General features: G+C 40.3%; 1 protein-coding gene across 1 annotated transcript; it reads right to left on the reverse strand.

Annotated features, from left to right (window-relative positions):
* Window positions 1–1,568: 1,568 nt before the first annotated feature.
* LOC129848544 (zinc finger protein 271-like) lies at window positions 1,569–23,333 on the reverse strand. Its single transcript, XM_055915711.1, has 9 exons — window positions 21,949–23,333; window positions 21,094–21,191; window positions 20,781–20,958; window positions 16,343–17,033; window positions 13,280–13,307; window positions 10,532–10,889; window positions 9,714–9,811; window positions 9,414–9,591; window positions 1,569–3,442 (listed from the first exon to the last, which is right to left on the reverse strand). The coding sequence occupies exons 1-9, from the start codon at window positions 22,412–22,414 to the stop codon at window positions 2,373–2,375; spliced, it is 3,165 nt and encodes a 1,054-aa protein (XP_055771686.1). The 5' UTR covers window positions 22,415–23,333; the 3' UTR covers window positions 1,569–2,372.
* Between the last annotated feature and the right edge of the window lie 4,646 nt (window positions 23,334–27,979).

Raw genomic sequence — 27,979 nt, forward strand, 5'->3', positions numbered from 1 at the left:
GACGGGCAGCTCAGGCGGCGCTGGACAGACGGGCAGCTCAGGCGGCGCTGGACAGACGGGCAGCTCAGGCGGCACTGGACAGATGGGCAGCTCAGGCGGCGCTGGACAGACGGGCAGCTCTGGCCTGCTGAGGCGCACAGTAGGCCTGGTGCGTGGTGCCGGAACTGGTGGTACCGGGCTGGGGACACGCACCTCTGGGCGAGTGCGGGGAGCAGGAACAGGGCATACTGGACTCTGGAGACGCACAGGAAGCCTGGTACGTGGTGTTGGTACTGGTGGTACTGGGCTGGTGCGAGGGGCTGCCACAGGAGAGCTGGTACGTGGGGCTACCACAGGAGAGCTGGTGCGCTGAGCTGGCACAGGACGTGCAGGGCTAGGGAGGCGCACAGGAGGTCTGGTGCCGGAACTGGTGGTACCGGACTGGAAACACGCACTTCTGGGCGAGTGCGGGGAGCAGGAAAAGAACACCCCGAGTTGTGAAGGTACTCTGGAGACCTGGTGTGTGTAGCCGGCATCATGTTTCAGGATGAGTACTAGGAACTGACACGTGGCATCAGACAGCTAACACGCTCCTCAGGGCGAATACTGTGCATACTACGCCAAACCAACAGCTCTCTCTCTACAATCTCCTCCAATTTTATCAACAACTCCTCGAATGTCTCATAATCTCCCCTCCATTCACTCTCCTCCAATCTGTCCAATAACTCCTCAACATTCTCAGACTGACACCTCAACTTCGCCGACTGCTCTGATTCCATCCTCGGCTCCTTACGGTAAGCACGGGAAGTTGGCGCAGGTCTCCTACCTGAAATCGCCACACTCCCCGTGTATCCCCCCCCCCCCCCAAGAAATTTTTGGGGCTGCCTCTCGTCTTCCAGTCGCGCTGCCGAGCTAGCTCCTCATAATGCCGCCTCTCGGCTTTTGCTGCCTCCAGCTCTGCCTTGGGGCGGCGATATTAACCCGGCTGTGCCCATAGTCCCTTGCCGTCTAATATTTCCTCCCATGTCCAGGAGTTCTGAGATTTAGGTCGCTGCTTCTCCTGCTGCTGCTGCTGCCGCCTGTTACCACGCTGCTTGGTCCTTGGTCCAAAAGACATTTGTGGAGTGGTTGAAAAACAAGTTTTAATGACTCCAACCTAAGTGTATGTAAACTTCCAACTTCAACTGTGTGTATATATATACTACAGCAAGATAATGGCCCGAAACATACCTCCAGGCGATGGGGTTCATCCTAGAGCAAGATAATGGCCCAAAACATACCTCCAGGCTATGTCAGAACTACCTTAGAAGAAAAGAACAAGCCGATAGTCTTCAAATCATGGAATGGCCAGCACAGTCTCCATCCTTAAACCCCCATGGTGCTGGTTTGGGATGAACTGAGCAGAAGGTTGAAAGCAAAGAAACCCATGTAACACATGTGGGAATTTCTGTAACAGTGTTGGGAAGAACATTCCAAACAATAATTAGATTTCCATTGTAGAAAGAATGCCACGAGTTTGTTCGGCTGTTATGTCTGCAAAAAGGTGGCTACTTTGAGGAGTCAAAAAATGTTTGATTACATTTTGATAAATAAAACAACTCCACCATTTTTTTTTGTTGTCTCCAATTGTTTATTTGTTTCGATGCTTTAATTTCAGAGTACATTAAGACATTCAACTGTATGAATTTCAATACAAACTGGAAAAACTGAGGTGTTCTAAAAGTTTTGAATGGTAGTGTACATTATACATAGGCTGGTAAGGCTAATGTTAGCAGGCTAGTTGGCTAGAAACCTTGCAAGTTGATTTGTAACAATAAATTCAGAAAGTATTTGCTTGTTAGTTTGATGAAAATGTAATTGAAACCAGTTGTCATGAGTGAAAATTATTGTTTAACTTGAAGTTATACATGTAAAGAGTTTACATTATAGGACCACTCCTTAATTATCCCCAACATCATTCTGAGATAACAGTATATATGTATATTTACCCATGATGCAGACAATTACATTGATGGAATCTCCATTCTATGTTCAATATTAAAGCTGACCTTCCCCCAAGGACTGAGTTGGGAAACCCTGCTCTAACTGGATATTTTTTCTCTCAAATTGAGATCAAAGTACGATATACAAAATATGATATACTTTGTCCATTTACATGGAAATTCATTTTGTGAAACACACAAACACAATCCACTTTAATACATGCAGTAGGGAAAACACTGGAAAGTCAAGCTACATTCAGTCTCTGAGGACTACTGACCCACCATGTATTGGACCTGCACCTGTACTATTTCTCACTGTTCAGAGGCCTATACTGACCCACCATGTATTGGACCTGCACCTGTACCATTTCTCACTGTTCAGAGGCCTATATTTGTCCTATGTCTTAATGTTCAGCAGCCTACATCTTTATCTCCTCTGTGTTTTATCTCATGTCTTCTCATGTTACCTAACTCTGTAAAACTCTTTTCACACTGGGAGCAGTGGTAAGGCTTCTCCCCTGTATGTATTCGCCCATGCGTTTTCAGGTTACACAAGTGGGTAAAACTCTTTCCACACTGGGAGCAGTGGTAAGGCTTCTCCCCTGTGTGTATTCTCTCGTGTGTTTTCAGGTTACTTAAGTGGGTAAAACTCTTTCCACAAAGGGAGCAGTGGTATGGCTTTTCTCCTGTATGCATTCTCTCATGTATTTTCAAGGTCCCTAATGTAGTAAAACCCTTTCCACACTGGGAGCAGTGGTATGGCTTTTCCCCTGTATGCATTCTCTCGTGTATTTTCAGGCTCCCCAACATTGTAAAACTCTTTTCACACTGGGAACAGTGGTGAGGCTTCTCCCCTGTATGTATTCTCTCGTGTCGTTTCAGGTCACTTAACTGGTTAAAACCCATCCCAAACTTGGAGCAGTGGTAAGACTTCTCTCCTGTGTGTATTCTCTCATGTTGGTTCAGGTGGGCTTTCTGGTTAAAACTCTTTCCACACTGGGAGCAGTGGTAAGGCTTCTCCCCTGTGTGTATTCTAGCATGTTGTTTCAGGTATCCTTTCTGGTTAAAACTCTTTCCACACTGACAGCAGTGGTACAGCTTTTCTCCTGTATGTATTCTCTCATGTATTGTCAGGCTCCCAAATGTTGTATAACTCTTTCCACACTGGGAGCAGTGGTAATGCTTCTCCCCTGTGTGTATACGCTCATGTGTTTTCAGGTTACATAACTGAGTAAAACTCTTTCCACACTGGGAGCAGTGGTAAGGCTTCTCCCCTGTGTGTATTCTCTCATGTTGTTTCAGGTCCCTTAACCGGTTACAGCCCGTTCCACACTGAGAGCAGTGGTAAGGCTTTACCTGTGTGTGTATTCTCTCATGTGTTTTCAGGTTACGTAAGTGGTTAAAACTCTTTCCACAGTGGGAGCACTGGTGTCGTCTTGCTGGTTTGGACGTCCCTGGTTCCTCTGAGTCTGGTTTTTCTCCTGCCAAAGACAGAGTGTTTATTTAAATAGAGACCTGAATGAAACCTCCACATGATAAAACGGCCTTGCTACGAGGGTAAATCCTAATCAGATCCCTCAATAATCTGAGGCCAGTTTTAATCTTGGTGTGATTTTAAAACAAATTATGTTGTAGAGCTTCCTGGTAATTACTGATAATATGTTTACATACTTATTTTATTCATTCTGTTTTAGAAGTCAGACAACAAAAAAACTAGACAGTTCTAGGACACTGAAGACACAGACATCTGTATTCCAATCGAGCAGCTGGTTCAATCAATATATATATATATATATATATATATATATATATATATATATATATATATATATATATATACAACTTTCATAGCTGTATGATACAGAACATGACCTACACACTTCTTTAAACCTAAAATAAGTAAAGAAGTAAAATTTCTGTGGAAGTCCAAAATTTGTTTTTACGTCGAAGACACAAAGCACATCAAAAACATCTCCCCATTGTCGAAAGGGTTCGACACATGCTCTTTAAATGGCCCAATTTATTTAGATGTTCACAAATTTTCTACATTTTGACAAATCGCTGATGTTCTGACATTTCGGGTAGAGTAAAAAAATCTGGTGAAATATTTTGGAGAGATGTTCCTAAAACTATATAGCCATTTTACAAAATATGAAAAGGCTTGTTCATTCACATGTGATGAATAACCTATGACATCATATGTTCCTAAAACTATATAGCCATTTTACAAAATATGAAAAGGCTTGTTCATTCACATGTCATGAATTCCATATGACATCATCATATGTTCCTAAAACCGATAGTAACTATATTATATAGCAACTACACTGAACAAAAATATAAACGCAACATGTAAAGTGTTGGTCCCATGTTTCATGAGCTGAAATAAAAGATTGCAGAATTTTGTGCACAAAGTTGTTTCTGTCTGTTTCTCCCTGTTAGTGAACATTTATTCTTTGCCAAAATAATCCATCCACCTGACAGATGTGGCATATCAAGAAGCTGATTAAACAGCATTATCATTACACAGGTGCACTTTGTGCTTGGGACAATAAAAGCCACACTAAAATGTGCAGTTTTGTCACACAAGACAATGCCACAGATGTCTCAGAGGGAGCGTGCAACTGGCATGCTGACTGCAGGAATGTCCACTGGAGCTGGTGCCAGGGAATGTAATGTACAGTACCAGTCAAAAGTTTGGACTCACCTACTCATTCAAGGGTTTTTCTTAATTTTTACTATTTTCTACCTTGTAGAATAATAGTGAAGACATCAAAATTATTAAAAAACACATGGAATCATATAGTAACCAAAAGAAGTGTTAAACAAATCTAAATATTTTAGATTCTTCACAGTAGCCACACTTTGCTGTGATGACAGCTTTGCACACTCTTGGCATCCTCTCAACCAGCTTCACCTGGAATGCTTTTCCAACAGTCTTGAAGGAGTTCCCACATATGCTGAGCACTTGTTGGCTGCTTTTCCTTCACTCTGCGGTCCAACTCCATCCCAAACCATCTCAATTTGGTTGAGGTCGGGGGAATGTGGAGGCCAGGTCATCTAATGCAGCACTCTCCTTGGTCAAATAGCCCTTACACTACCTGGAGGTGTGTTGGGTCATTATCCTGTTGAAAAACAAATGATAGTCCCACTAAGCCCAAACCAGATGGGATTGCGTATCGCTGCAGAATACTGTGGTAGCCAACCTGGTTAAGTGTGCCTTGAATTCTAAATAAAATCACTGACAGTGTCACCAGCAAAGCACCCACACACCATCAAATCTCCTCCTCCATGCTTCACGGTGGGAACCACACATGCAGAGATCTTCCGTTCACCTACTCTGCGTCTCACAAAGACATGGCACTTGGAACCAAAAATCTCAAATTTGGACTCATCAGACCGAAAGACAGATTTCCACAAGTCTAATCTCCATTGATCGTGTTGCTTGGCTAAAGCAAGTCTCTTCTTATTATTGGTGTCCTTTAGTAGTGGTTTCTTTGCAGCAATTCGACCATGAAGGCCTGATTCACACAGTCTCCTCTGAACAGTTGATGTTGAGATGTGTCTCTTAATTGAACTCTGTGAAGCATTTATTTGGGCTGCAATTTCTGAGGCTGGTAACTCTAATGAACTTATCCTCTGCAGTAGAAGTAACTCTGGGTCTTCCATTCCTGTGGCGGTCGTCATGAGAGCCCGTTTCATTAAAGCACTTGATGGTTTTTGCGACTGCACTTGAAGAAACTTTCAAAGTTCATTACATTTTCCTGATTGACTGACCTTTATGTCTTAAAGGACAGTTGTTTCTCTTTGCTTATTTGAGCTGTTCTTGCCATAATATGGACTTGGTCTATTACCAAATAGGGCTATCTTCTGTATACCACCCCTAACTCGTCACAACACAACTGATTGGCTCCAACGCATTAAGAAGAAAATAAAATCCCAAAATTAACTTAACAAGGCACAGATGTTAATTTAAATGCATTCCAGGTGATTACCACATGAAGCTGGTTGAGAGAATGCCTATAGTGTGCAAAGCTGTCATCAAGGCAAAGGTGGCTACTTTGAAGAATCTCAAATATATATATATAGTATATTTTGATTTGTTTAACAATTTTTGGTTACTACATGATGTGTTATTTCATAGTTGATGTCTTCACTATTATTCTACACAGTAGAACATAGTAAAAAATAAAGCAAAACCCTGGAATGAGTAGGTGTCCCCAAACTTTTGACTGGTACTGTAAATTCCTCTACCATAAGCTGCCTCCAACGTCGTTTTAGAGAATTTGGCAGTTTGTCCAACCGACCTCACAAACGCAGACCACGAATAACCAAAACTTCCACAGCCACCCGGACACTGGATAAAACTGAATAGAACGTCTCTCTGTAATAAAGCCCTTTTGTGGGGAAAAACTCCTTCGGAATTGCCTGGCTCCCCAGTGGGTGGGCCTATGCCCTCCCAGTCATGTCAAGTCTGCGCCCCTGCCCAGTCATGTCAAGTCCATAGATCAGGGCCTAATTCATTTATTTACAGTGACTGATTTCCTTATACGGTCTAATGAATTCATTGACATTGATTAATTTCCTTATATGAACTGTGAATCGTTGAATGTTGCGTTTATATTTTGTTCAGTCTATATATACAGCCATATTATACAGTATGAAAAGGCTTGTTCATTCACATGTCATGAATTCACTATGACATCATATTTGTAAAGGTGTTTTATTAGACTTATGATGTAATAGATCATATGGGTTGAGTAGTGTTTTATGATGTAATAGATCATATGGGTTGAAGAGTGTTTTATGATGTAATAGATCACATGAGTTGAGTAGTGTTTTATGATGTAATAGATCATATGGGTTGAGTAGTGTTTTATGATGTAATAGATCATATGGGTTGAGTAGTGTTTTATGATGTAATAGATCATATGGGTTGAGTAGTGTTTTATGATGTAATAGATCATATGGGTTGAGTAGTGTTTTATGATGTAATAGATCATATGGGTTGAGTAGTGTTTTATGATGTAATAGATCATATGGGTTGAGTAGTGTTTTATGATGTAATAGATCATATGGGTTGAGTAGTGTTTTATGATGTAATAGATCATATGGGTTGAAAAGTGTTTTTTTCTCAGATATAAACAAACAATTCAAAGCCAAAGGCCTATAGCTTTAATAAAGCAACAAATTTGTCCACACACTGCGGATTTCTGAATCATGAATTAACTGGTAAAGCAGAAAAGCGACGGGCGCATCCAGCAACGTCACAAGTCCCATTTTTGCAGCTGTTTCAGTACAACACTACAGGGAGAGACAGAGGGAGAGGACAAACTCCACTGGACTAGTTTCAATGTATGGAATCACTTAAGAGTTTCTGGATGTTGGGTAAACTTCTCCTTTAAAGCATCATTGAGAAATAATGAATTGAAGTTGGAACATTTGTAGACTAGCGGTTAAGAATGTTGGGCCAGTAACCGATAGGTCTCCGGTTCGAATCCCCACGGGGTCAAGTAGGAAAAACCCTCCTTTAAGACTCCATATTGTTTCATCATTAGAAGCTACAGTCCTCCTTTAAGACCCCATAATGTTTCATCATTAGATGCTACAGTCCTCCTTTAAGACTCCATAATGTTTCATCATTAGATGCTACAGTCCTCCTCTAAGACTCATTAGATGCTACAGTTCTCTTTATATTTACCCCCCTCTAACAATACTGCTACAGAATTAGCATAGTTGGCCATGTAACTTAAGGTAATCAGAAATATTTAGGACTAACCTATTCCTTGCCACCCATTCTGAAACTAACTGCAGCTCTTTGTTAAGTGTTGCAGTCATTTCAGTCGCTGTGGTAGCTGACGTGTAGTGTTGAGTCATCCGCATACATAGACACACTGGCTTTACTCAAATGATCAATAATGTCAAAAGCCACACTGAAGTCTGACAAAACAGCCCCCCCCCCAATCTTTTTATCATCAATTTCTCTCAGCCAATCAGTTATTTGTGTAAGTACTGAAAATCTCAATTTGTTTACTGTAAAACAAGTAAAAAACTGTATCTGATCAAACACACATTTTATTTTTAAATTCAAGGGTTGGTAACAGGCTGATTGGTCAGCTAGTTCAGCCAGTAAAGGGGGCTTTATTATTCTGAGGTAGCGGAATTACTTTTGGTTCGTCCACTATTATCCTCAATCCTTTTCCACGTTGTCAGACCCCGGTGACTTGTCATTGTTGACAGACAACAATAATTGTTTCACCTCTTCCACACTTACTTCACAGACTCAAAATTACAATGCTTGTCTTTCATAATTTGGTTAGATATACTTGGATGTGTACTATCAGTGTTTGATGCTGGCATGTCAATTCTAAGTTTGCTAATCTTGCCAATGAAAAAATAGTTCAAGTAGTTGGCAATATCAGTGGGTTTTGTGATGAATGAGCCGTCTGATTCAATGAATGATGGAGCTGCTTTTTACAATCATTCTTTGTCATTTATCTTTGTTTCATAGTGTAGTTCGTTCTTCTTTTTATTCAGTTTAGTCACATGATTTCTCAATTTGCAATAGGTTTGCCAATCAGTTGTACAGCCAGACCTATTTGCCATCTCTTGCCTCCTCCCTCTTCACCATAACATTTTTAAAATTCTCATCAATCCACGTGGATTTAACAGTTTTTAGTCATTTTCTTAACAGGTGCATGCTTATTAGTAACTGGGATAAGCAATTTCCTAAATGTGTCAAGGGCAGCATCTGGTTGCTCATCATTACACACCACGGACCAACAAATATTATTTACATCAACAACATAGGAATCACTACAAAACTTATTGTATGACCTCTTTTACACAATATTAGGCCCAGCCTTTGGAACTGTGGTTTTCCTAGACATGGCTACTATATTGTGATCACTACATCTGATCGATCTGGATACTGCTTTCAAACACATTTCTGCAGCATTAGTAAAGATATGACCAAAACATGATGATTTCATTCCTCTACTGTTTGTAACTACCCTGGTAGGTTGACTGATAACCTGAACAAGGTTGACGGCACTGGTTACAGTTTGAAGCTTTCTCTTGAGTGGGCAGCCTGATCACAGCTTTCCTCCAGTATTAGTTAATTAATTAAAACAGGCCAAATTGAAGTGTCTTGAGTTTTGTTTGTCTGTTCTACAGTCTTGTAAAGATAGGGGGGGGGGGGGGGGGGTTGACTGGGACAGGCAATGTAACATCCATAATGTTTTAAGGAAAAGGTTTTGTAAAACATGCACCTTACATCAGATCATCTTGAAAATGTCTCTCTAAAGCTAACTTTCATTAAGGTTGTATATGGTCTATTGGTTTATCTCAGTCTACCTTGATGTCAACTAACAGAACTCTGCTGGTTGTCCTGGTAACAGATACCAGTGGGCAGATCTATTGTATTTGTTCAAACTAAATTACAGCACTTACTTTGATGAGTCAAATCTGATCCTTTCTTCTCTTCTCCTCCTCTCACAGTTCCACTCAGCCCCGTTGTTTTCCTGCAGTCCACCAGCAGCACAGACAACCTCTTCATACCCAGCAGTAAGGTGCTACCGGGAGAGGCATGACACGGGGACTCCAGGAGGGAGGAAGGGCTAGCGTTGTCCTGGTAACCATAAAGAGGGGACACAGACATATATCATTATGGATGCTGATGTCACTGTTGTCACTGTTGTCATAAAGTGCTTTACAGAAACCCAGCCCAGACCCAGATAGAGCAAGCTGTACCATCTGGTGTTCTGTTCTGGAGAGACTCTTCTCTGACTCGTCAGCATCAGGAGGTTGTTGAGGCTCCCCAGAGGATCCACAATAGTCATGTCTCTGTCCTGTGTTAACGAGAACATCAAACAGATGGTGAACTTATAACCGTCTATTACAATCATAGGGTCTTACAAGAGGCATGAATGTGTCTAAAAAGGGCCTATAAAATATTATTTGTGATGCAAATGTGAAAGGGTCGTTCTACTAAATGGGTGCCTTTTGTGTCCCTTTGATATTTTAAGTAGAAATTATGCGCCAATATTGCACCAAAAACTGTTATATTAGATGAGGGGAACTTTAATGTAGACCACATGGAGAATTCGATAAATCTAATTTAAAAGTCCCCAAAATAAATGTACCAATGGCAGATTGAACCTTTAAGAATGTATACAGTAGGAAATGGGTGGGTATAATTTGTGGAACGTTCAAACACGAATCTATTCCAAAAACTTCGTAAATGACAAGGATGCCAACAAACAACGCATACAAAGTAGCATGATCAATTCACCTAGCTAACTAGCTGCCAAAAGGGCATCAACTCACCATGTAGCTTATTCTTAATAAGAGAGAGAGGACAGACATTTTTCAGAATAAACGTGGTAAGTGAAAAATCTAATGAAATAGCCCACTCCCTACCCGGTATCCTGTTCTGCCGCTATACAACTGTGTATGCGTTGTTTGTTGGCATCCTTGCTCAAAACATATTCAAGTGTAGAACTTCAGTAGAATGCCCCACAGTTCAACAACTGCAGAGTTTGTGCCCCTGCTTTTAAGACAGTACTCACTGGTGATAATGAGATAATCTGTCTCCTCCTCTTTCACTCCAAAAACGTCTTCCATCTTCACCTTTATTGAGATAGCCTCCTCTTCCTCCTTTTTCATCCTGAAAGGTTCTTTCTCTTCTTCCTTCACTATAAAAGCCTCTTCTTCTTTCACTATAACAGCCTCTTCTTCCTTCACTATAACAACCTCTTCTTCCTCCTTTTTCATTATTAAAGGTTCTTTCTCTTCTTTCACTGTAATACCCTCCTCTTCTTCTTCCACGACATTGTTCAGCGCCAGAGCTTCTTTCTCCGTACAGCAGACCTCCTCTTCTTTAACAGGGGATGAGTAGTTTAATGAGCTCATGGTCAGGGATGTTAGCTAGCGAGTTAGCATTAGCGACTAGCCTAGTGCTAGGCTCAGCATCAATCTTTAACAAGTTTGCAAATTGAACAAGCAAATTACGTTAAAGTTAACCAGTTAATACGTCAACAGAATTGTGTTTACAACATTGAGATTAGATAATTTACATTAACGTGGTCTAAAGCGTCAATCTTTCAGTTTTATGTTGGCTAGCAAGCTACCGAGATGGATGAAAGAGTAGACGCGTTGTTGTTGGTGAAGAAGCGTCCCGTCCAGTAAATTATACGTCACGCAAGAAGCATCAACTGAAAGACGCACATCCGCCATCTGCTGGCTGGAGTGGGTAACGCAGTTTGGAAACAAGTTACTACACTTTTTGTACTGGAAAGAACGTCATAATAATTTAACAATAAGCTGATGTTTTTTCTCTTACGTCTTACAAATAATACTTTCCTGTAGACAGACGTAGATGCTGAATATGAATATCAAATAAAATAAAATGTATTTATATAGCCCTTCGTACACCAGCTGATATCTCAAAGTGCTGTACAGAAACCCAGCCTAAAACCCCAAACAGCAAGCAATGCAGGTGTAGAAGCAGGGATGATGAATAAATACTTCCATGAATAGGTTGTGTGTTAAAGCACATTTGCTCTGTTCATTTTTCACATTCGTTTTTATCTAGATGTGACCATACTACTCCCTTAAAGCCACGCTCTATAAGATACAAATCATCCTGTAAACAACAGAGCAAATACGGTGAAGCATTGTGGTGGCAGCATCATGCTGTGGGGTTGTTTTTCAGCGGCAGGGACTGGGAGACTAGTCAGGATCGAATGGAAAGATGAACAGAGCAGATGTATTCTTATTTTGAATCCCAGCCGCCGTAGGAGGCCTTTTGCCTTTTAATAGGCCGTCATTGTAAATAAGAATTTGTTCTTAACTGACTTGCCTAGTTAAATAAAGGATAAATAATAAATAAATAAAAATAAAATACAGAGAGATCATTGATGAAAACCTGCTCCAGAGCACTCAGGACCTCAGACTGGGACAAAGGTTCACCTTCCAACAGAACAACAACCCTAAGCACACAGCCAAGACAACGCAGAAGGGGCTTCGGGACAAGTCTCTGAATGTCCCTGAGTGGCCCAGCCAGAGCCTGGACTTGAACCCGATCGAACGTCTCTGGAGAGACCTGAAAATAGCTGTGCAGCGACGCTCCCCATCCAACCTGACAGAGCTTGAGAGGAGAGTAGAGAAGAATGTGAGAAAAATACAGGTGTACCCAAGAATACTCTAGGCTGTAATTGCTGCCAAAGGTGCTTCAACAAAGTACTGAGTAAAGGGTCTGAATACTTATGTAAATGTTATATTTCAGTTTTTAATTATAAAATACATTTGCCATAATGTCTAAAACCCTGTCTTTGCTTTAACATTATGGAGTATTGTGTGTAGATTGAAGAGGAAAACATCCCAATTTAATCAATTTGAGAACAAGGCTGTAACGTAACAACATGTGGAAAAAGTCAAGGTCTGAATACCTCCCGAATGTAAGTGATTGTGGTGGTGTATGTAGACCAGAATATCAGGAACAGGCTGGATGTGAGAAGGAGGATGGCATCTCACTGCCATTCAGCATTCAGGAAGTAAACTGAAAATGCCAATTCTCTTCTATGGTTTTCAATGAGGAATATGTTGAATTGGAATTTGGTTAACTTCCTGAAATGACTGGAATTGACTCCAACCCTGGTTTTACTACAAAGCTGTCAACGTCATCATTTAGTCAATCGATGTTATAATGCATAACGCTCACAGATGTGCTTGTTCTCATTCAGACTACATTTTCTAATTGAATAACAGAATAGAAGAAAAACTTCATGATTTCTCAATTTGCAATCAGAGTACATTTTCTAATTGAATAAAACAGAATTAAACAAATAAAATGTATTATGCACCTGAGTATCTTCAACATGGACAATCTGGTTGATTCTCTGCTCAACAACACTGACTGTGAATCAATCTGGTTGATTCTCTGCTCAACAACACTGACTGTGAATCAATCTGGTTGATTCTCTGCTCAACAACACTGACTGTGAATGAATCTGGTTGATTCTCTGCTCAACAACACTGACTGTGAATCAATCTGGTTGATTCTCTGCTCAACAACACTGACTGTGAATCAATCTGGTTGATTCTCTGCTCGACAACACTGACTGTGAATCAATCTGGTTGATTCTCTGCTCAACAACACTGACTGTGAATCAATCTGGTTGATTCTCTGCTCAACAACACTGACGGTGTCAAACTTTGATGTGTGTCCAGGCTGTCACTTCTGTCATCAGCTACTAACACAAAGTGTAGAGTGTAGACTTTGTATAGTCACTGTACAGCCTTAACTGTGGAGTGACCTCATTAAATGGGATATCAGCCAACTCACTGACAACCACAGAACACAACTATGTATAGTTTACACAAATATTAGCATCTTAGCTCTTATTGCAGGACTTTGAATGTGGTACATCACCTCCATAACCAACCTATTGTGTGTATTGAACATTCATATTGGACTGTAGCAGCTAGCTATCTGGCTACTGATCAACCTATTGTGTGTATTGAACATTCATATTGGACTGTAGCAGCTAGCTAACTGACTACTGATCAACCTATTGTGTGTATTGAACATTCATATTGGACTGTAGCAGCTAGCTAACTGGCTACTGATCAACCTAGTGTGTGTATTGAACATTCATATTGGACAGCCTTACCTATATAGTAGCACCACCACCCATCAGCCCATTCTCTTCTTGATGTCAAAGCTGCAGTGTATTGTTGGTATAGGAGTATTAAATTAATGAATAATCCTATTTATTTAAAGCCCCGCTAAGATGTCACCATACTATTCCTTTATAGCCCCTCTGTCAGATATAAATCATCAGAGTGGGAAACCAACTGACATGGAAACAATGGAGCAAATGTATCACTATCAGAGGGGTGTATTATGACATCATATAGAACTACTCAGACATTCCAAATATCACTTGATTATCAGAGGGGTGTATTATGACATCATATAAAACTACTCAGACATTCCAAATATCACTTGATTATCAGAGGGGTGTATTATGACATCAGATAGAACTACTCAGACATTCCAAATATCACTTGATTATCAGAGAGGTGTATTATGACATCATATAGAACTACTCAGACATTCCAAATATCACTTGATTATCAGAGGAGTGTATTATGACATCATATAGAACTACTCAGACATTCCAAATATCACTTGATTATCAGAGGGGTGTATTATGACATCAGATAGAACTACTCAGATATTCCAAATCAGGCTTCATCCATATCATGAAGGTGGATATTGATCCAACCATTTCAAAAGTAATGACTGGGCTGATGGAAACAGGATATGCCTTTACACTTTTATAAATGCCGACAGACGATTTGTTACTTCGTTTGACAATTTGTTTGTATATTTGTGTCAGTAAAAATGTCTAAGCGAGAAATGGCTGTGGAAACTCCTTAATGCTCAAATATTTATATAATAACAATCACATCTTAGTTAACCTGGAGTCACATGATGATATGTTGTGTGGTCCTCCCACTACGACTTGGGAACCCATGTAGTTTATTAGGCTACAGATGAAATAAGTTATGAACTTTACAGGGTGGTGAAAGAGCATGTGATGAGCTTGATGCTCCATTCCAATACATGTTGATGGTCTTATATTGGTGACATGATGATTGATGGTTGGTTGCCATTTGACAAATAAAATAATCATCTCATCATTCGGGTAACAACGTTTATTCAACCAGTGGGAGGCTTGTAAATGCCCCCAGGAAAGTAAAACAAAGAACTCTTCATTGAGACAATGATAAACAGCAATCCGTGGGAGAATTGTGGTGGATATTATAAAATAAGGATCTGCTGGAGTCCAAGTCAAACCAAGATTATTTATTTCTGAGCTCAGAGAGAATAACAGAGTTACACAGCGCAGTGTAGACACTCTGAATTCTGAAGCATTGGGTGATGAGCACATATCTTTATAGTTTCCTGTTCCTGGGAGGGACTTTATTCATACAAGGACACAGGTGCAGCTGGTTTGCAACACAGAATGATACTCCCAGGAACAGGAGATTATAATAGGACAGTTTCACAAGGTTAGTCACATACTCAGTTATGTGGACACATACAATTAACGTTTTCCATTACAGAGTCTGAACATTTTCATGTCATTAAATCATCAGTGGGCCAACAATATAAATGTCAACAATGGAGCAAATGCATCACATCCAAATATAAATTGATTATCTGTAGTGCTGAAGGAATGACGCACCCAGATAAACACACAAAGAGTTTTAAAAAAGGACCATTTAAAACAAGGAACCTGATCTTCTTTATATTCAAACTGACATACTCCATATTAAATTCATGTTTTCTAATAAAAACAAACAAATATATGTTTGAGTATACCTTGTACCATTTAATTTCATATGGTAAAAACAAGTAAACACATTATCAGTCAACAATATAAGACAATGGGAGCACTGTGTATGTTCTCTGATGAATTTTAAGTCAATGTGATGTGAAATATCAATATACAAGTAATTCTTCTCTTCTGTGTGGATTCTCTCATGATGTTTAAGTGACTGTGATGAGTAATATGTTTTCCCATTCTGAGCATTTTGTAAGCCTTCTCCTCTGTGTGCAGTCTTGTGTGTTATTTAAGGCTTCCTAATTTGTTAAAATGCATTGAACACTGGGAGCAGTGGTAAGGCTTCTCGACTGTGTGTATTCGCTTATGTGTTTTCAGTTGACATAAGTTGGAAAAACTCTTTCCACACTGGTAACAGTGGTACAGCTTTTCTCCTGTATGTATTCTCTCATGTATTCTCAGAGTCCCTAATATTGTAAACCGCTTTCCAAACTGGGAGCAATGGTAGGACATCTCCCCTATGTGTATTCTCTCATGTGTTTTCAGGTCCCTTAACTGGTTACAACCCTTTCCACACTGGGAGCAGTGGTAAGGCTTCACCCCTGTGTGTATTGGATTGGGTGTCCTTTCTGGTTAAAACTCTTTCCAGGCCCTCTACTCTTTTCTATTTTTGCCAATGACCATACAGTTTTTTAATTCCTTAACAGTTCTAACAATCAGCTTCTTAACAGGTATTATCAATAATTGGAAGAAACAATTTCATATGGTGAAAACAGGTAAACACATTATCAGTCAACAATAAGACAACAGGAGCTGTGTATGTTCTCTGAGGAATTTTAAGTCAATGTGATGTGAAATTACAATATACACGCTAAGAGAAGTAATTTCTCTCTCCTGTGTGGATTCTCTAATGACATTTAGGTGACTGTTATGAGTAATATGTTTTCCCACAGTCTGGGCTTCTGTAAGCATTCTCCGCTCTGTGTGCAGTCTAATGTGTTCTTTCAGGCTTCCTAAATGGGCAAAAGCTTTGAACCCTGGGAGGAGTGGTAAGGCTTATCCCCTGTGTGTATTCTCTCATGTTGTTTCAGCTCCCTTGACTGCTTGAAACACTGTCCACACTGGGAGCAGTGGTAAGGCTTCTCCCCTGTGTGTATTCTCTCGTGCCGTTTCAGCTCCCATGACTGGCTGAACCACTTTCCACACTGGGAGCAGTGGTAAGGCTTCTCCCCTGTGTGTATTATCTCATGCCGTTTCAGATGCCCTGGCTGTTTGAAACACTTTCCACACTGGGAGCAGTGGTAAGGCTTCTCCCCTGTGTGTATTCTCTCATGTTGTTTCAGCTCCCCTGACTGGTTGAAACACTTTCCACACTGGGAGCAGTGGTAAGGCTTCTCCCCTGTGTGTATTCTCTCATGGGCTTTCAGGTGTGCTTTCTGGTTAAAACTCTTTCCACTCTGGGAGCAGTGGTAAGGCTTCTCCCTTGTGTGTATTTTATCCCCTGTGTGTATTCTCTCATGAGCTTTAAGGGTTCCTAAAAGCTTAAAACTCTTTCCACACTGGGAGCAGTGGTAAGGCTTATCCCTTGTGTGTATTTTCTCATGTTGTTTCAGGTCCCATAAACGGTTACAACCCTTTCTACAGTGGGAGCACTGGTATCGTCTTGCTGGTTTGGACGTCCCTGGCTCTGGTTCCTCTGAGTCTGGTCTTTCTCCTGCCAAAGACACTGTGTTATCTTTAAATAGAGACCCGAATGAAACCTCCACATGATAAAACAACCTTGCTACGAGGGTAAATCCTAAATTAGATCTCTCAATAACCTGAGGCCAGTTTTAACAATTATAGTGTGATTTTAAAACAAATGTAGAGCTTCCTGGCAATTACTGCTATGTTTACATTACTTATTTATTCATCTTGTTTTACAAGTCAGAACACAAACTAGACAGTTCTAGGACACTGAAGACACAGACGTCGCTAGATTCCAATCGAGCAGGTGGTTCTAAATATATAACTTCATAGCTGTATGATACAGAATGTGACCTACACACTTCCTTGAACATAAAATAACTAAAGAAGTACTTTTGTGTGGAAGTCCAAAACTTGTTTTTACGTCGAAAATACAAAGCACAAGATACAAAGAACTTGAACTTTGTGAAGCATTTATTTGGGCTGCAATTTCTAAGGCTGGTAACTCTAATGAACTTATGCATCAGAAGTAACTCTGGGTCTCCCATTCCTGTGATGGTCCTTAAAGTAATGATGGACTGTTGTTTCTCTTTGCTTATTTGAGCTGTTCTTGCCATAATATGAACTTCGTCTTTTACCCAATAGGGCTATCTTCTGTATACCACCCCTACCTTGTCACAACACAACTGATTGGCTCAAACACATTAAAACCTGTTATGGCTAGGGGTTCCGCTAGCGGAACGTTTCGACAACATCCGGTGAAATTGCAGAGCGCAAAATATTTTTTTATTTATTAAAATAATTAACTTCCATGCATTCACAAGTGCAATAAACCAAATTAAAGTTTAAGGAAAGAAATTCCACAACTTAACTTCTAAAAAGGCACACATGTTAATTGAAATGCATTTCAGGTGACTACCTCATGATGCTACAGTCCTCCTTTAAGACTCCATGCTACAGTCCTCCTTTAAGACTCCATAATGTTTCATCATTAGACGCTACAGTCTTCCTTTAAGACTCCATCATGTTTAGAATGTGTCTGGAAGCGCTACTCTATCTATTCTACTCTCATCCTTTCGGTTGTAATCATATTTATGATAATAATGTTATAATAGGTAATAACTAACTTTAATAACTAGGGTTAATACCTGCCTGGCGCCCCAACAAAATCTTTATCTTTACCCCCATCTAACAATACCGCTAAAGAATTAGCATAGTAGGCCATGTAACTTAAGGTAATCTGAAATATTTAGGACTAACTTATTCCTTGCCACCCATTCTGAAACTAACTGCAGCTCTATCGGCTATGAAAAGCCAACTGAATATTATTCATGATTATTATTTGACCATGCTTGTCACTTATGAACATTTTTGAACATCTTGGCATAGTTCTGTTATAATCTCCACCCGGAACAGCCAGAAGAGGACTGGCCACCCCTCATAGCCTGGTTCCTCTCTAGGTTTCTTCCTAGGTTTTGGCCTTTCTAGGGAGTTTTTCCTAGCCACCGTGCTTCTACACCTGCATTCTAGCTGTTTGGGGTTTTAGGCTGGGTCTCTGTACAGCACTTCGAGACATTAGCTGATGTACGAAGGGCTATATAAAATAAACTTGATTGATTGATTGATTACTCTATGTTAAGTGTTGCAGTCATTTCAGTCGCTGTAGTAGCTGACGTGTACAGTGTTGAGTCATCCGCATACATAGACACACTGGCTTTACTCAAATGTCATTAGCATGTTGTTGGTAAAGATTGAAAAAAGGTGCCAAACAGCTGGCATGGGGAATTCCTGATTCTACCTTGATTTTGTTGTACAGGCTTCCATTAAAGAACACTGTGTTCTGTTAGACAGGTAGCTCTGGGGCGGCAGGTAGCCTAGTGGTTAGACCGGTAGGCCAGTAACCGAAACATTGCTGGATCGAATCCCCGAGCTGACAAGGTAAAACTCTGTCGTTCTGCCCCTGAACAAGGCAGTCCTAGGCCGTCATTGAAAAAATAATTTGTTCTTAACTGACTTGCCTAGTTAAACAAAGTTTACATTTAAAAAAAAAGCTCTTTATCCACAATATAGCAGGGGGTGTAAAGCCATACGTTTTTTTCAGCAGCAGACTATGATCGATACTGTCAAAAGCCGCACTGAAGTCTAACAAAACAGCCCCAACAATATTTTTATCATCAATTTCTCTCAACCAATCAGTCATTTGTAAGTGCTGTGCTTGTTGAATGAACTTTCCTATAAGCTGAAAGTCTATATTTGTTTACTGTAAAATAGCATTGTATCTGGCCAAACAACATTTTTTTTATTTTTATGTAAGGGTTGGTAACAGGTTGATTGGTCGGCTATTTAAGCCAGTAAAGGGAGCTTTACTATTCTTGGGTAGTGGAATGACTTTAGCTTCCCTCCAAGCCTGAGGGAACACACTTTCTAGTAGGCTTAAATTGAAGATAAGGCAAATAGGAGTGGCAATATCGGCCGCTATTATCCTCAATCATTTTCCATCCACGTTGTCAGACACCAGTGACATGTCATTGTTGATTTCTTTGCCCAAAATGTCATTTAAGGTGCTCCAAAGCATTTTACAATCATTCTTCATGTCATTCTTGTCATTTATCTGTCATTTATCTTTGTTTCATAGTGTAGTTTCTTCTTTTTATTCAGTTTAGTCACATGATTTCTCAATTTGCAATACGTTTGCCAATCAGTTATACAGCCAGACCTATTTGCCATCTCTTTTGCCTCCCTCTTCATCATACCATTTTTAAATTCCTCATCAATCCACGTGGATTTAACAGTTTTTACAGCCATCTGTGGATTAGATGAAGGAGGGGTTGAGGTCAGGACAGATTGTCATCAGGGAGATAAAGGTGTGGTATCCTGTTACCCTCTTTACTCTCTTCCTGTGGAACCATAAGATGTAAGGATTGGAGAGAAGGAGGAGTGTCTTAAGTGAGATATATATCTGGATGGAACAAATGTTGGGATGTCTGAATTACAGATGTACAGAACCTTTGGGAATAATTAAACTTGGTTAAAGCTTCTCTAGTGTCCGTGAGTTATTTACTGTGGAAAAAAATAACCAAACAACATCAACAACATAGGAATCACTACAAACAATTGTATGACCTCTTATATAGCACATTAGGCCCAGCCTTTTGGAACTTTGCTTTTCCTAGATATGGCTACTATATTGTGATCACTACATCCGATGAATTTGGATACTGCTTTCAAACAAATTTCTGCAGCATTAGTAAAGATATGATCAAAATATGTTGATGATTTAATTTCTGTACTGTTTGTAACTACCCTGGTAGGTTGATTGATTGATAACCTGAACAAGGTTGCAGGCACTCGTTACAGTTCAAAGCTTTCTCTTGAGTGGGCAGCCTGATCACAGCTTTCCTCCAGTATTAGTTAATTAATTAACAGTGTCTGGAGTTTAGTTTGCTTGTTCTACAGTCTTGTAAAGATAGGGGAGTTGACTGGGACAGGCAATGCAACATCCATAATGTTTTAAGAAAAAGTTTTTGTCAAATTTGCACCTTACAACAGATCATTGAAACTTTCTCTCCAAAGCCAACTTTCATCAAGGTTTTATATGGTCTCTTGGTTTCTCTCTATTCATTGGCAGAATCCTTTTTCAGTGTTATGATATTCATAACATCCATATCCACCAGTCTATCTTCCTGTCAACTAACAGACCTCTGCTGGTTGTCCTGGTAACAGATACCAGTGGGCAGATCTATTTTATTTGTTCAAACTAAACTACAACACTTACTTTGATGAGTCAAATCTGATCCTTTCTTCTCTTCTCCTCCTCTCACAGTTCCACTCAGCCCCGTTGATTTCCTGCAGTCCACCAGTAGCACAGACAACCTCTTCATACCCAGCAGTAAGGCGCTACCGGGAGAGCCACGACACAGGGACTTCGGGAGGGAGGAAGGGCTAGCGTTGTCCTTGTAACCAAAAAGAGGGGACACAGACACATATCATTATGGATGCTGATGCCACTGTTGTCATAAAGTGCTTTACAGAAACCCAGCCGAGACCCTAATTGAGCAAGTTGTATGCTAGACCAGACCAAGCTGTACCATCTGGTGTTCTGATCTGGAGAGACTCTTCTCTGACTCGTCAGCATCAGGATGTTGATGAGGCTCCCCAGAGGATCCACAATAGTCATGTCTCTCTCCTGTGTAAACGACAACATCAAACAGATCGTAAACTTATAACCGTCTATTACAATCATAGGGTCTTACAAGAGGCATGAATGTGTCTAAAAAGGGCCTATAAAATATTATTTGTGATGCAAATGTAAAAGGGTCGTTCTACTAAATGGGTGCCTTTTGTGTCCCTTTGATATTTTAAGTAGAAAATATGCACCAATATTGAATTTTAAAAGCCTGTTATATTAGATGAGGGGAACTTTAATATAGACCACATGGAGAATTCAATACATCTAATTTAAAAGTCCCCAAAATAAATGTACCAATGGCAGATTGAACCTTTAAGAATGTAAACAGTAGGAAACGGGTGGGTATAATTTGTGGAACGTTCCAACAGGAATCTGTTCCAAAAACTTCGTAAATGACAAGGATGCCAACAAACAACGCATACAAAGTAGCATGATCAATTCACCTAGCTAACTAGCTGCCAAAAGGGCATCAACTCACCATGTAGCTTATTCTTAATGTTTGTCCATAGGCTACCAGAGTGAGGACAGACATTTTTCAGAATAAACGTGGTGAGTGAAAGACTTTATGAAATAGCCCACTCCCTACCCGGTATCCTGTTCTGCCGCTATACAACTGTGTTGTTTGTTGGCATCCTTGCTCGAAACATATTCAAGTGTAGAACTTCATTAGAATGCCCTTTAAAACCCCACATTAGAACAACAACTGCATAGTTTGTGCCCCTGCTTTTAAGATAGTTTTTAAGACAATACTCACTGGTGTTTATCAGATTTTCTGTCTCCTCCTCTTTCATCCCAAAAACGTCTTCCATCTTCACCTTTATTGAGATAGCCTCCTCTTCCTCCTTTTTCATTCTGAAAGGTTCTTTCTCTTCTTCTTTCACTATAACAGCCTCTTCCTCCTTCACTATAACAGCCTCTTCTTCCTTCACTATAATAGCCTCTTCTTCCTTCACTATAACAGCCTCTTCTTCCTTCACTATAATAGCCTCCTCTTCTTTCACTATAACAGCCTCCTCTTCCTCCTTTATCATTCTGAAAGGTTCTTTCTCTTCTTCCTTCACTATAACAGCCTCCTCTTCCATTCTGAAAGGTTCTTTCTCTCCTTTCACTGTAATACCCTCCTCTTCTTCTTCCACAACAATGTTCAGCGCCAGAGCTTCTTTCTCCGTACAGCAGACCTCCTCTTCTTTAGCAGGGGATGAGTAGTTTAGTGAACTCATGGTCAGTAATGTTAGCTAGCTAGTTAGCATTAGCGACTAGCCTAGTGGTAGGCTCAGCATCAATCTTTAACAAGTTTGCAAATTGAACAAGCAAATTAGGTTCAAGTTAACCAGTTAATACGTCTACAGAATTGTGTTTACAACATTGAGAGTAGATAATTTACATTAACGTGGTCTAAAGCGTCAATCTTTCAGCTTTATGTTGGCAAGCAAGCTACCAAGATGGATGAAAGAGTAGGTGCGTTGTTGTTGGTGAAGAAGCGTTCCGTCCAGTAAATTATACGTCACGCAAGAAGCATCACCTGAAAGACGCACATCCGCCATCTGCTGACTGGAGTGGGTAACGCAGTTTAGAAACAACAGTTACTACACTTTTTGTACTGGAAAGAACGTCATAATAATTTAACAATAAGCTGATGTTTTTTCCCTTACGTCTTACAAATAATACTTTCCTGTACACAGACGTAGATGCTTAATATGAATATCAAATCAAATGTATTTATATAGCCCTTCATACATCAGCTGATATCTCAAAGTGCTGTACAGAAACCCAGCCTAAAACCCCAAACAGCAAGCAATGCAGGTGTAGAAGCATGGATGATGAATAAATACTTCCATGAATAGGTTGTGTGTTAAAGCACATTTGCTCTGTTCATTTTTCACATTCGTTTGTATCTAGATGTGAACTTACTACTCCCTTAAAGCCACGCTCTATAAGATACAAATCATCCTGTAAACAACAGAGCAAATACGGAGAAGCATTGTGGTGGCAGCATCATGCTGTGGGGTTGTTTTTCAGCGGCAGGGACTGGGAGACTAGTCAGGATCGAATGGAAAGATGAACAGAGCAGATGTATTCTTATTTTGAATCCCAGCCGCCGTAGGAGGCCTTTTGCCTTTTAGTAGGCCGTCATTGTAAATAAGAATGTGTTCTTAACTGACTTGCCTAGTTAAATAAAGGATAATTAATAAATAAATACAAATAAAATACAGAGAGATCATTGATGAAAACCTGCTCCAGAGCAGCTAGGACCTCAGACTGGGACAAAGGTTCACCTTCCAACAGAACAACAACCCTAAGCACACAGACAAGACAACGCAGAAGTGGCTTCGGGACAAGTCTCTGAATGTCCTTGAGTGGCCCAGCCAGAGCCTGGACTTGAACCCAATCGAACGTCTCTGGAGAGACCTGAAAATAGCTGTGCAGCGACGCTCCCCATCCAACCTGGCAGAGAAGAATGTGAGAAAAATACAGGTGTACCCAAGAATACTCGAGCCTGTAATTGCTGCCAAAGGTGCTTCAACAAAGATCTCAAAGGGTCTGAATACTTATGTAAATGTTATATTTCAGTTTTTAATTATAAAATACATTTGCAAAAATGTCTAAAACCCTGTCTTTGCTTTATCATTATGGGGTGTTGTGTGTAGATTGAAGAGGAACACATCCCAATTTAATCAATTTTAGAATTTGGCTGTAACATAACAGAATGTGGAAAAAGTCAAGAGGTCTGAATACCTCCCGAATGCAATGTAAGTGATTGTGGTGCTGTATGTAGACCAGAATATCAGGAACAGGCTGGATGTGAGAAGGAGGGTGGCAGCTCACTGCCATTCAGCATTGGTGTATATAGACCAGAATATCAGGAACAGGCTGGATGTGAGAAGGAGGGTGGCAGCTCACTGCCATTCAGCATTGGTGTATATAGACCAGAATATCAGGAACAGGCTGGATGTGAGAAGGAGGATGGCATCTCACTGCCATTCTGCATTCAGGAAGTAAACTGAAAATGCCAATTCTCTTCTATGGTTTTCAATGAAAAATATGTGGAATTTGGTTTACTTTCTGAATTGACTGGAATTCAAATGGAATTGACTCCGATCCTGGTTTTATTGCAAAGCTGTCAACGTCATCATTTAGTCAATCAATGTTATAATGTATAATGCTCACAGATGTGCTTGTTCTCATTCAGAGTACATTTTCTAATTGAATAACAGAATAGAAGAAAAACATTTTTTTATACACCTGAATAACTTTCGACATGGACAACCTGGTTGATTCTCTGCTCAACAACACTGATCGAGTCAAACTTTGCTGTGTGTCCAGGCTGTCACTTCTGTCATCAGCTACTAACACCAGTGCTGCACCTTTGTCCTTGAGAGACTGGATGACGGCTTCCTGCTCCCTCTTCCATAGTGACAACAATGATGGCTCAACATGGGTTTCTGAGAGACTGGATGACGGCTGCCTGCTCCCTCTTCCATAGTGACAACACTGATGGCTCAACATGGGTTTCTGAGAGGCTGGATGACGGCTGCCTGCTCCCTCTTCCATAGTGACAACACTGATGGCTCAACATGGGTTTCTGAGAGACTAGATGACTGCTTCCTGCTCCCTCTTCCATAGTGACAACACTATTTTCATTCCCACAGCCTTCATCACCGTCCATGGCACCTTCGCTGCACATCAGACAAGTTCTGAAGAGTTCCAGAAGCTGTGATTGAAACATGATGTACTTCATCTCCTTGTTAGGAGCAGAGTTTCAGACTCTCTGAAATAATATTATTAGTGGCAATACATCAACAGCACAAAGTTAATATGTTACTATGTCCAGTAATGGCACCACCACCCATCAGCCCATTCTATTCTTGATGTCAAAGCTGCAGTGTATTGTTGCTATAGGAGTTTATGATTAATAATCCTATTCATTTCAAGCCCCACTAAGATGTCACCATACTATTCATTTAAAGCCCCTCTGTTAGATATAAATCATCAGAGTGGGAAACCAACTGACATGGAAACAATGGAGCAAATGTATCACTATCAGAGTGTATTATGACATCATATAGAACTACTCAGACATTCCAAATATCACTTGATTATCCGAGGGGTGTATTATGACATCAGATAGAACTACTCAGATATTCCAAATCAGGCTTAATCCATATCATGAAGGTGGATATTTATTTAATTTTTTATTTCACCTTTATTTTACCAGGTAGGCAAGTTGAGAACAAGTTGTCATTTACAACTGCGACCTGGCCAAGATAAAGCAAAGCAGTTTGACACATATAACAACACAGAGTTACACATGGAGTAAAACAAACATACAGTCAATAATACAGTAGAAAAATAAGTCTATATTCAATGTGAGCAAATGAGGTGAGATAAGGGAGGTAAAGGCAATAAATAGGCCATGGTGGCGAAGTAAATACAATATAGCAATTAAAACACTGGAATGGTAGATTTGACAGTAGGTGAGTGTGCAAAGTAGAAATACTGGGGTGCAAAGGAGCACAATAAATAAATAAATACAGTAGGGGAAGTGGTAGTGGTTTGGGCTATTTATAGATGGGCTATGTACAAGTGCAGTGATCTGTGAGCTGCTCTGACAGCTGGTGCTTTAAAGCTAGTGAGGGAGATAAGTGTTTCCAGTTTCAGAGATTTTTGTAGTTCTTTCCAGTCATTGGCAGCAGAGAACTGGAAGGAGAGGCGGCCAAAGGAGAAATTGGCTTTGGGGGTGACAAGGGAGATATACCTGCTGGAACGCGTGCTACGGGTGGGTGCAGCTATGGTGACCAGCGAGCTGAGATAAGGGGGGACTTTACCTAGCAGGGTCTTGTAGATGACCTGGAGCCAGTGGGTTTGGCGACGAGTATGAAGCGAGGACCAGCCAACGAGAGTGTACAGGTCGCAGTGGTGGGTAGTATATGGGGCTTTGGTGACAAAACGGATGGCACTGTGATAGACTGCATCCAATTTATTGAGTAGGGTATTGGAGGCTATTTTGTAAATGACATCGCCAAAGTCGAGGATCGGTAAGATGGTCAGTTTTACAAGGGTATGTTTGGCAGCATGAGTGAAGGATGCTTTGTTGCGAAATAGGAAGCCAATTCTCGATTTAACTTTGGATTGGAGATGTTTTATGTGAGTCTGGAAGGAGAGTTTACAGTCTAACCAGACACCTGGGTATTTGTAGTTTTCCACATATTCTAAGTTAGAACCGTCCAGAGTAATGATGCTGAACGGGCGAGCAGGTGCAGGCAGCGATCGGTTGAAGAGCATGCATTTAGTTTTACTTGTATTTAAGAGCAGTTGGAGACCACGGAAGGAGAGTTGTATGGCATTGAAACTAATGTACCACTATCAGAGGGGTGTATTATGACATCAGATAGAACTACTCAGACATTCCAAATATTACTTGATTATCAGAGGGGTGTACTATGACATCAGATAGAACTACTCAGACATTCCAAATATCACTTGTTTATCAGAGGGGTGTATTATGACATCAGATAGAACTACTCAGACATTCCAAATATCACTTGATTATCAGAGGGGTGTATTATGACATCAGATAGAACTACTCAGATTTTCCAAATATCACTTGATTATCAGAGGGGTGTATTATGACATCAGATAGAACTACTCAGACATTCCAAATATCACTTGATTATCAGAGGGGTGTATTATGACATCAGATAGAACTACTCAGACATTCCAAATCAGGCTTCATCCATATCATGAAGGTGGCTATTGATCCAACCATTTCAAAAGTAATGACCGGGCTGATGGAAACAGGATCTGCACTTTTATAAATGCCAACAGACAAGTTGTTAGTAGTCTTTTTGTGTCAGTAAAAAATGTCTAAGCGAGAAATGGCTGTGGAAACAGCTTTATAAGCAAACGTTTCTATAATAACTGTTGTGTCTCTTATACTTATTTATATCATAAGAAAGACTCCGCATACAAGGAATGGAACTGGAGCTTCACATTTACTAAAACGAGTTAGTACCAGATTAACATAGAACAACACTGTGCATGACCAAGGCTGCTCCGTTCTTAAAGGGGACATCAGTAATTAACAGAACATTCCTTCTCTTATCCAATCAGACTTTAACCAAACCACAACTGAAACACTTCCCAGAACTTGTTGTAGTTATTTTGTATCTTTTTAATTTGAACTTGAACAGTTCGTTTTTGTTTGTGTTTGTTTATAAGTCCAGTCTGTCTGGTGGACGGTGCCTTCGTTCTGGGCAGCGCCTAAGATTGAAAAGTGAAATTTGTAAGGCTTCTTTCTCCCTGTGTGTATACGCTCATGAGCTTTCCGCTTCCCTAACTCCGTAAAACTCCTTCCACACTGAACGCAATGGTATGGCTTCTCCCCTGTGTGTATTTCGCTCATGATATTTCATGTTTCCTAACATGTTAAAACTCTTTCCACAATGGGAGCAGTGGTACATCCCTGATAGTGAACATTTATCCTTTGCCAAGATAATCCATCCACCTGACAGGTGTGGCATATCAAGAATCTGATTAAACAGCATTATCATTACACATGTGCACCTTGTGCCGGGGACAATAAAAGGCCACAAAAATGTGCAGTTCTGTCACATAACACAATGCACAGATGTCTCATAGATAGCGGGCAATTGGCATGCTGACTGCAGGAATGTCCATTGAGGCGGTTGCCAGGGGATTTTATGTACAGCACCAGTCAAAAGTTTGGACACACCTACTCATTCAAGGGTTTTTCTTTATTTTCACTATGAACTATGAAATAAGAC

The sequence above is a fragment of the Salvelinus fontinalis genome, unplaced genomic scaffold (assembly GCF_029448725.1).
Source record: "Salvelinus fontinalis isolate EN_2023a unplaced genomic scaffold, ASM2944872v1 scaffold_1051, whole genome shotgun sequence".
NCBI classification, from domain to species: Eukaryota; Metazoa; Chordata; class Actinopteri; order Salmoniformes; family Salmonidae; genus Salvelinus; species Salvelinus fontinalis.

Bases quoted from the DNA above. Each gene is read 5' to 3' on its own strand.
- LOC129848544 (XM_055915711.1), bottom strand. From the start codon at position 22,414: ATGAGTTCACTAAACTACTCATCCCCTGCTAAAGAAGAGGAGGTCTGC. The intron at 20,959-21,093 runs GTACAGCTTGGT...TTTGGTTACAAG, and splicing joins CCAGATCAGAACACCAGATG to GACAACGCTAGCCCTTCCTC. The intron at 10,890-13,279 runs GTCACTCCACAG...CTAACTCGCTAG, and splicing joins CTGATATCCCATTTAATGAG to CTAACATCCCTGACCATGAG.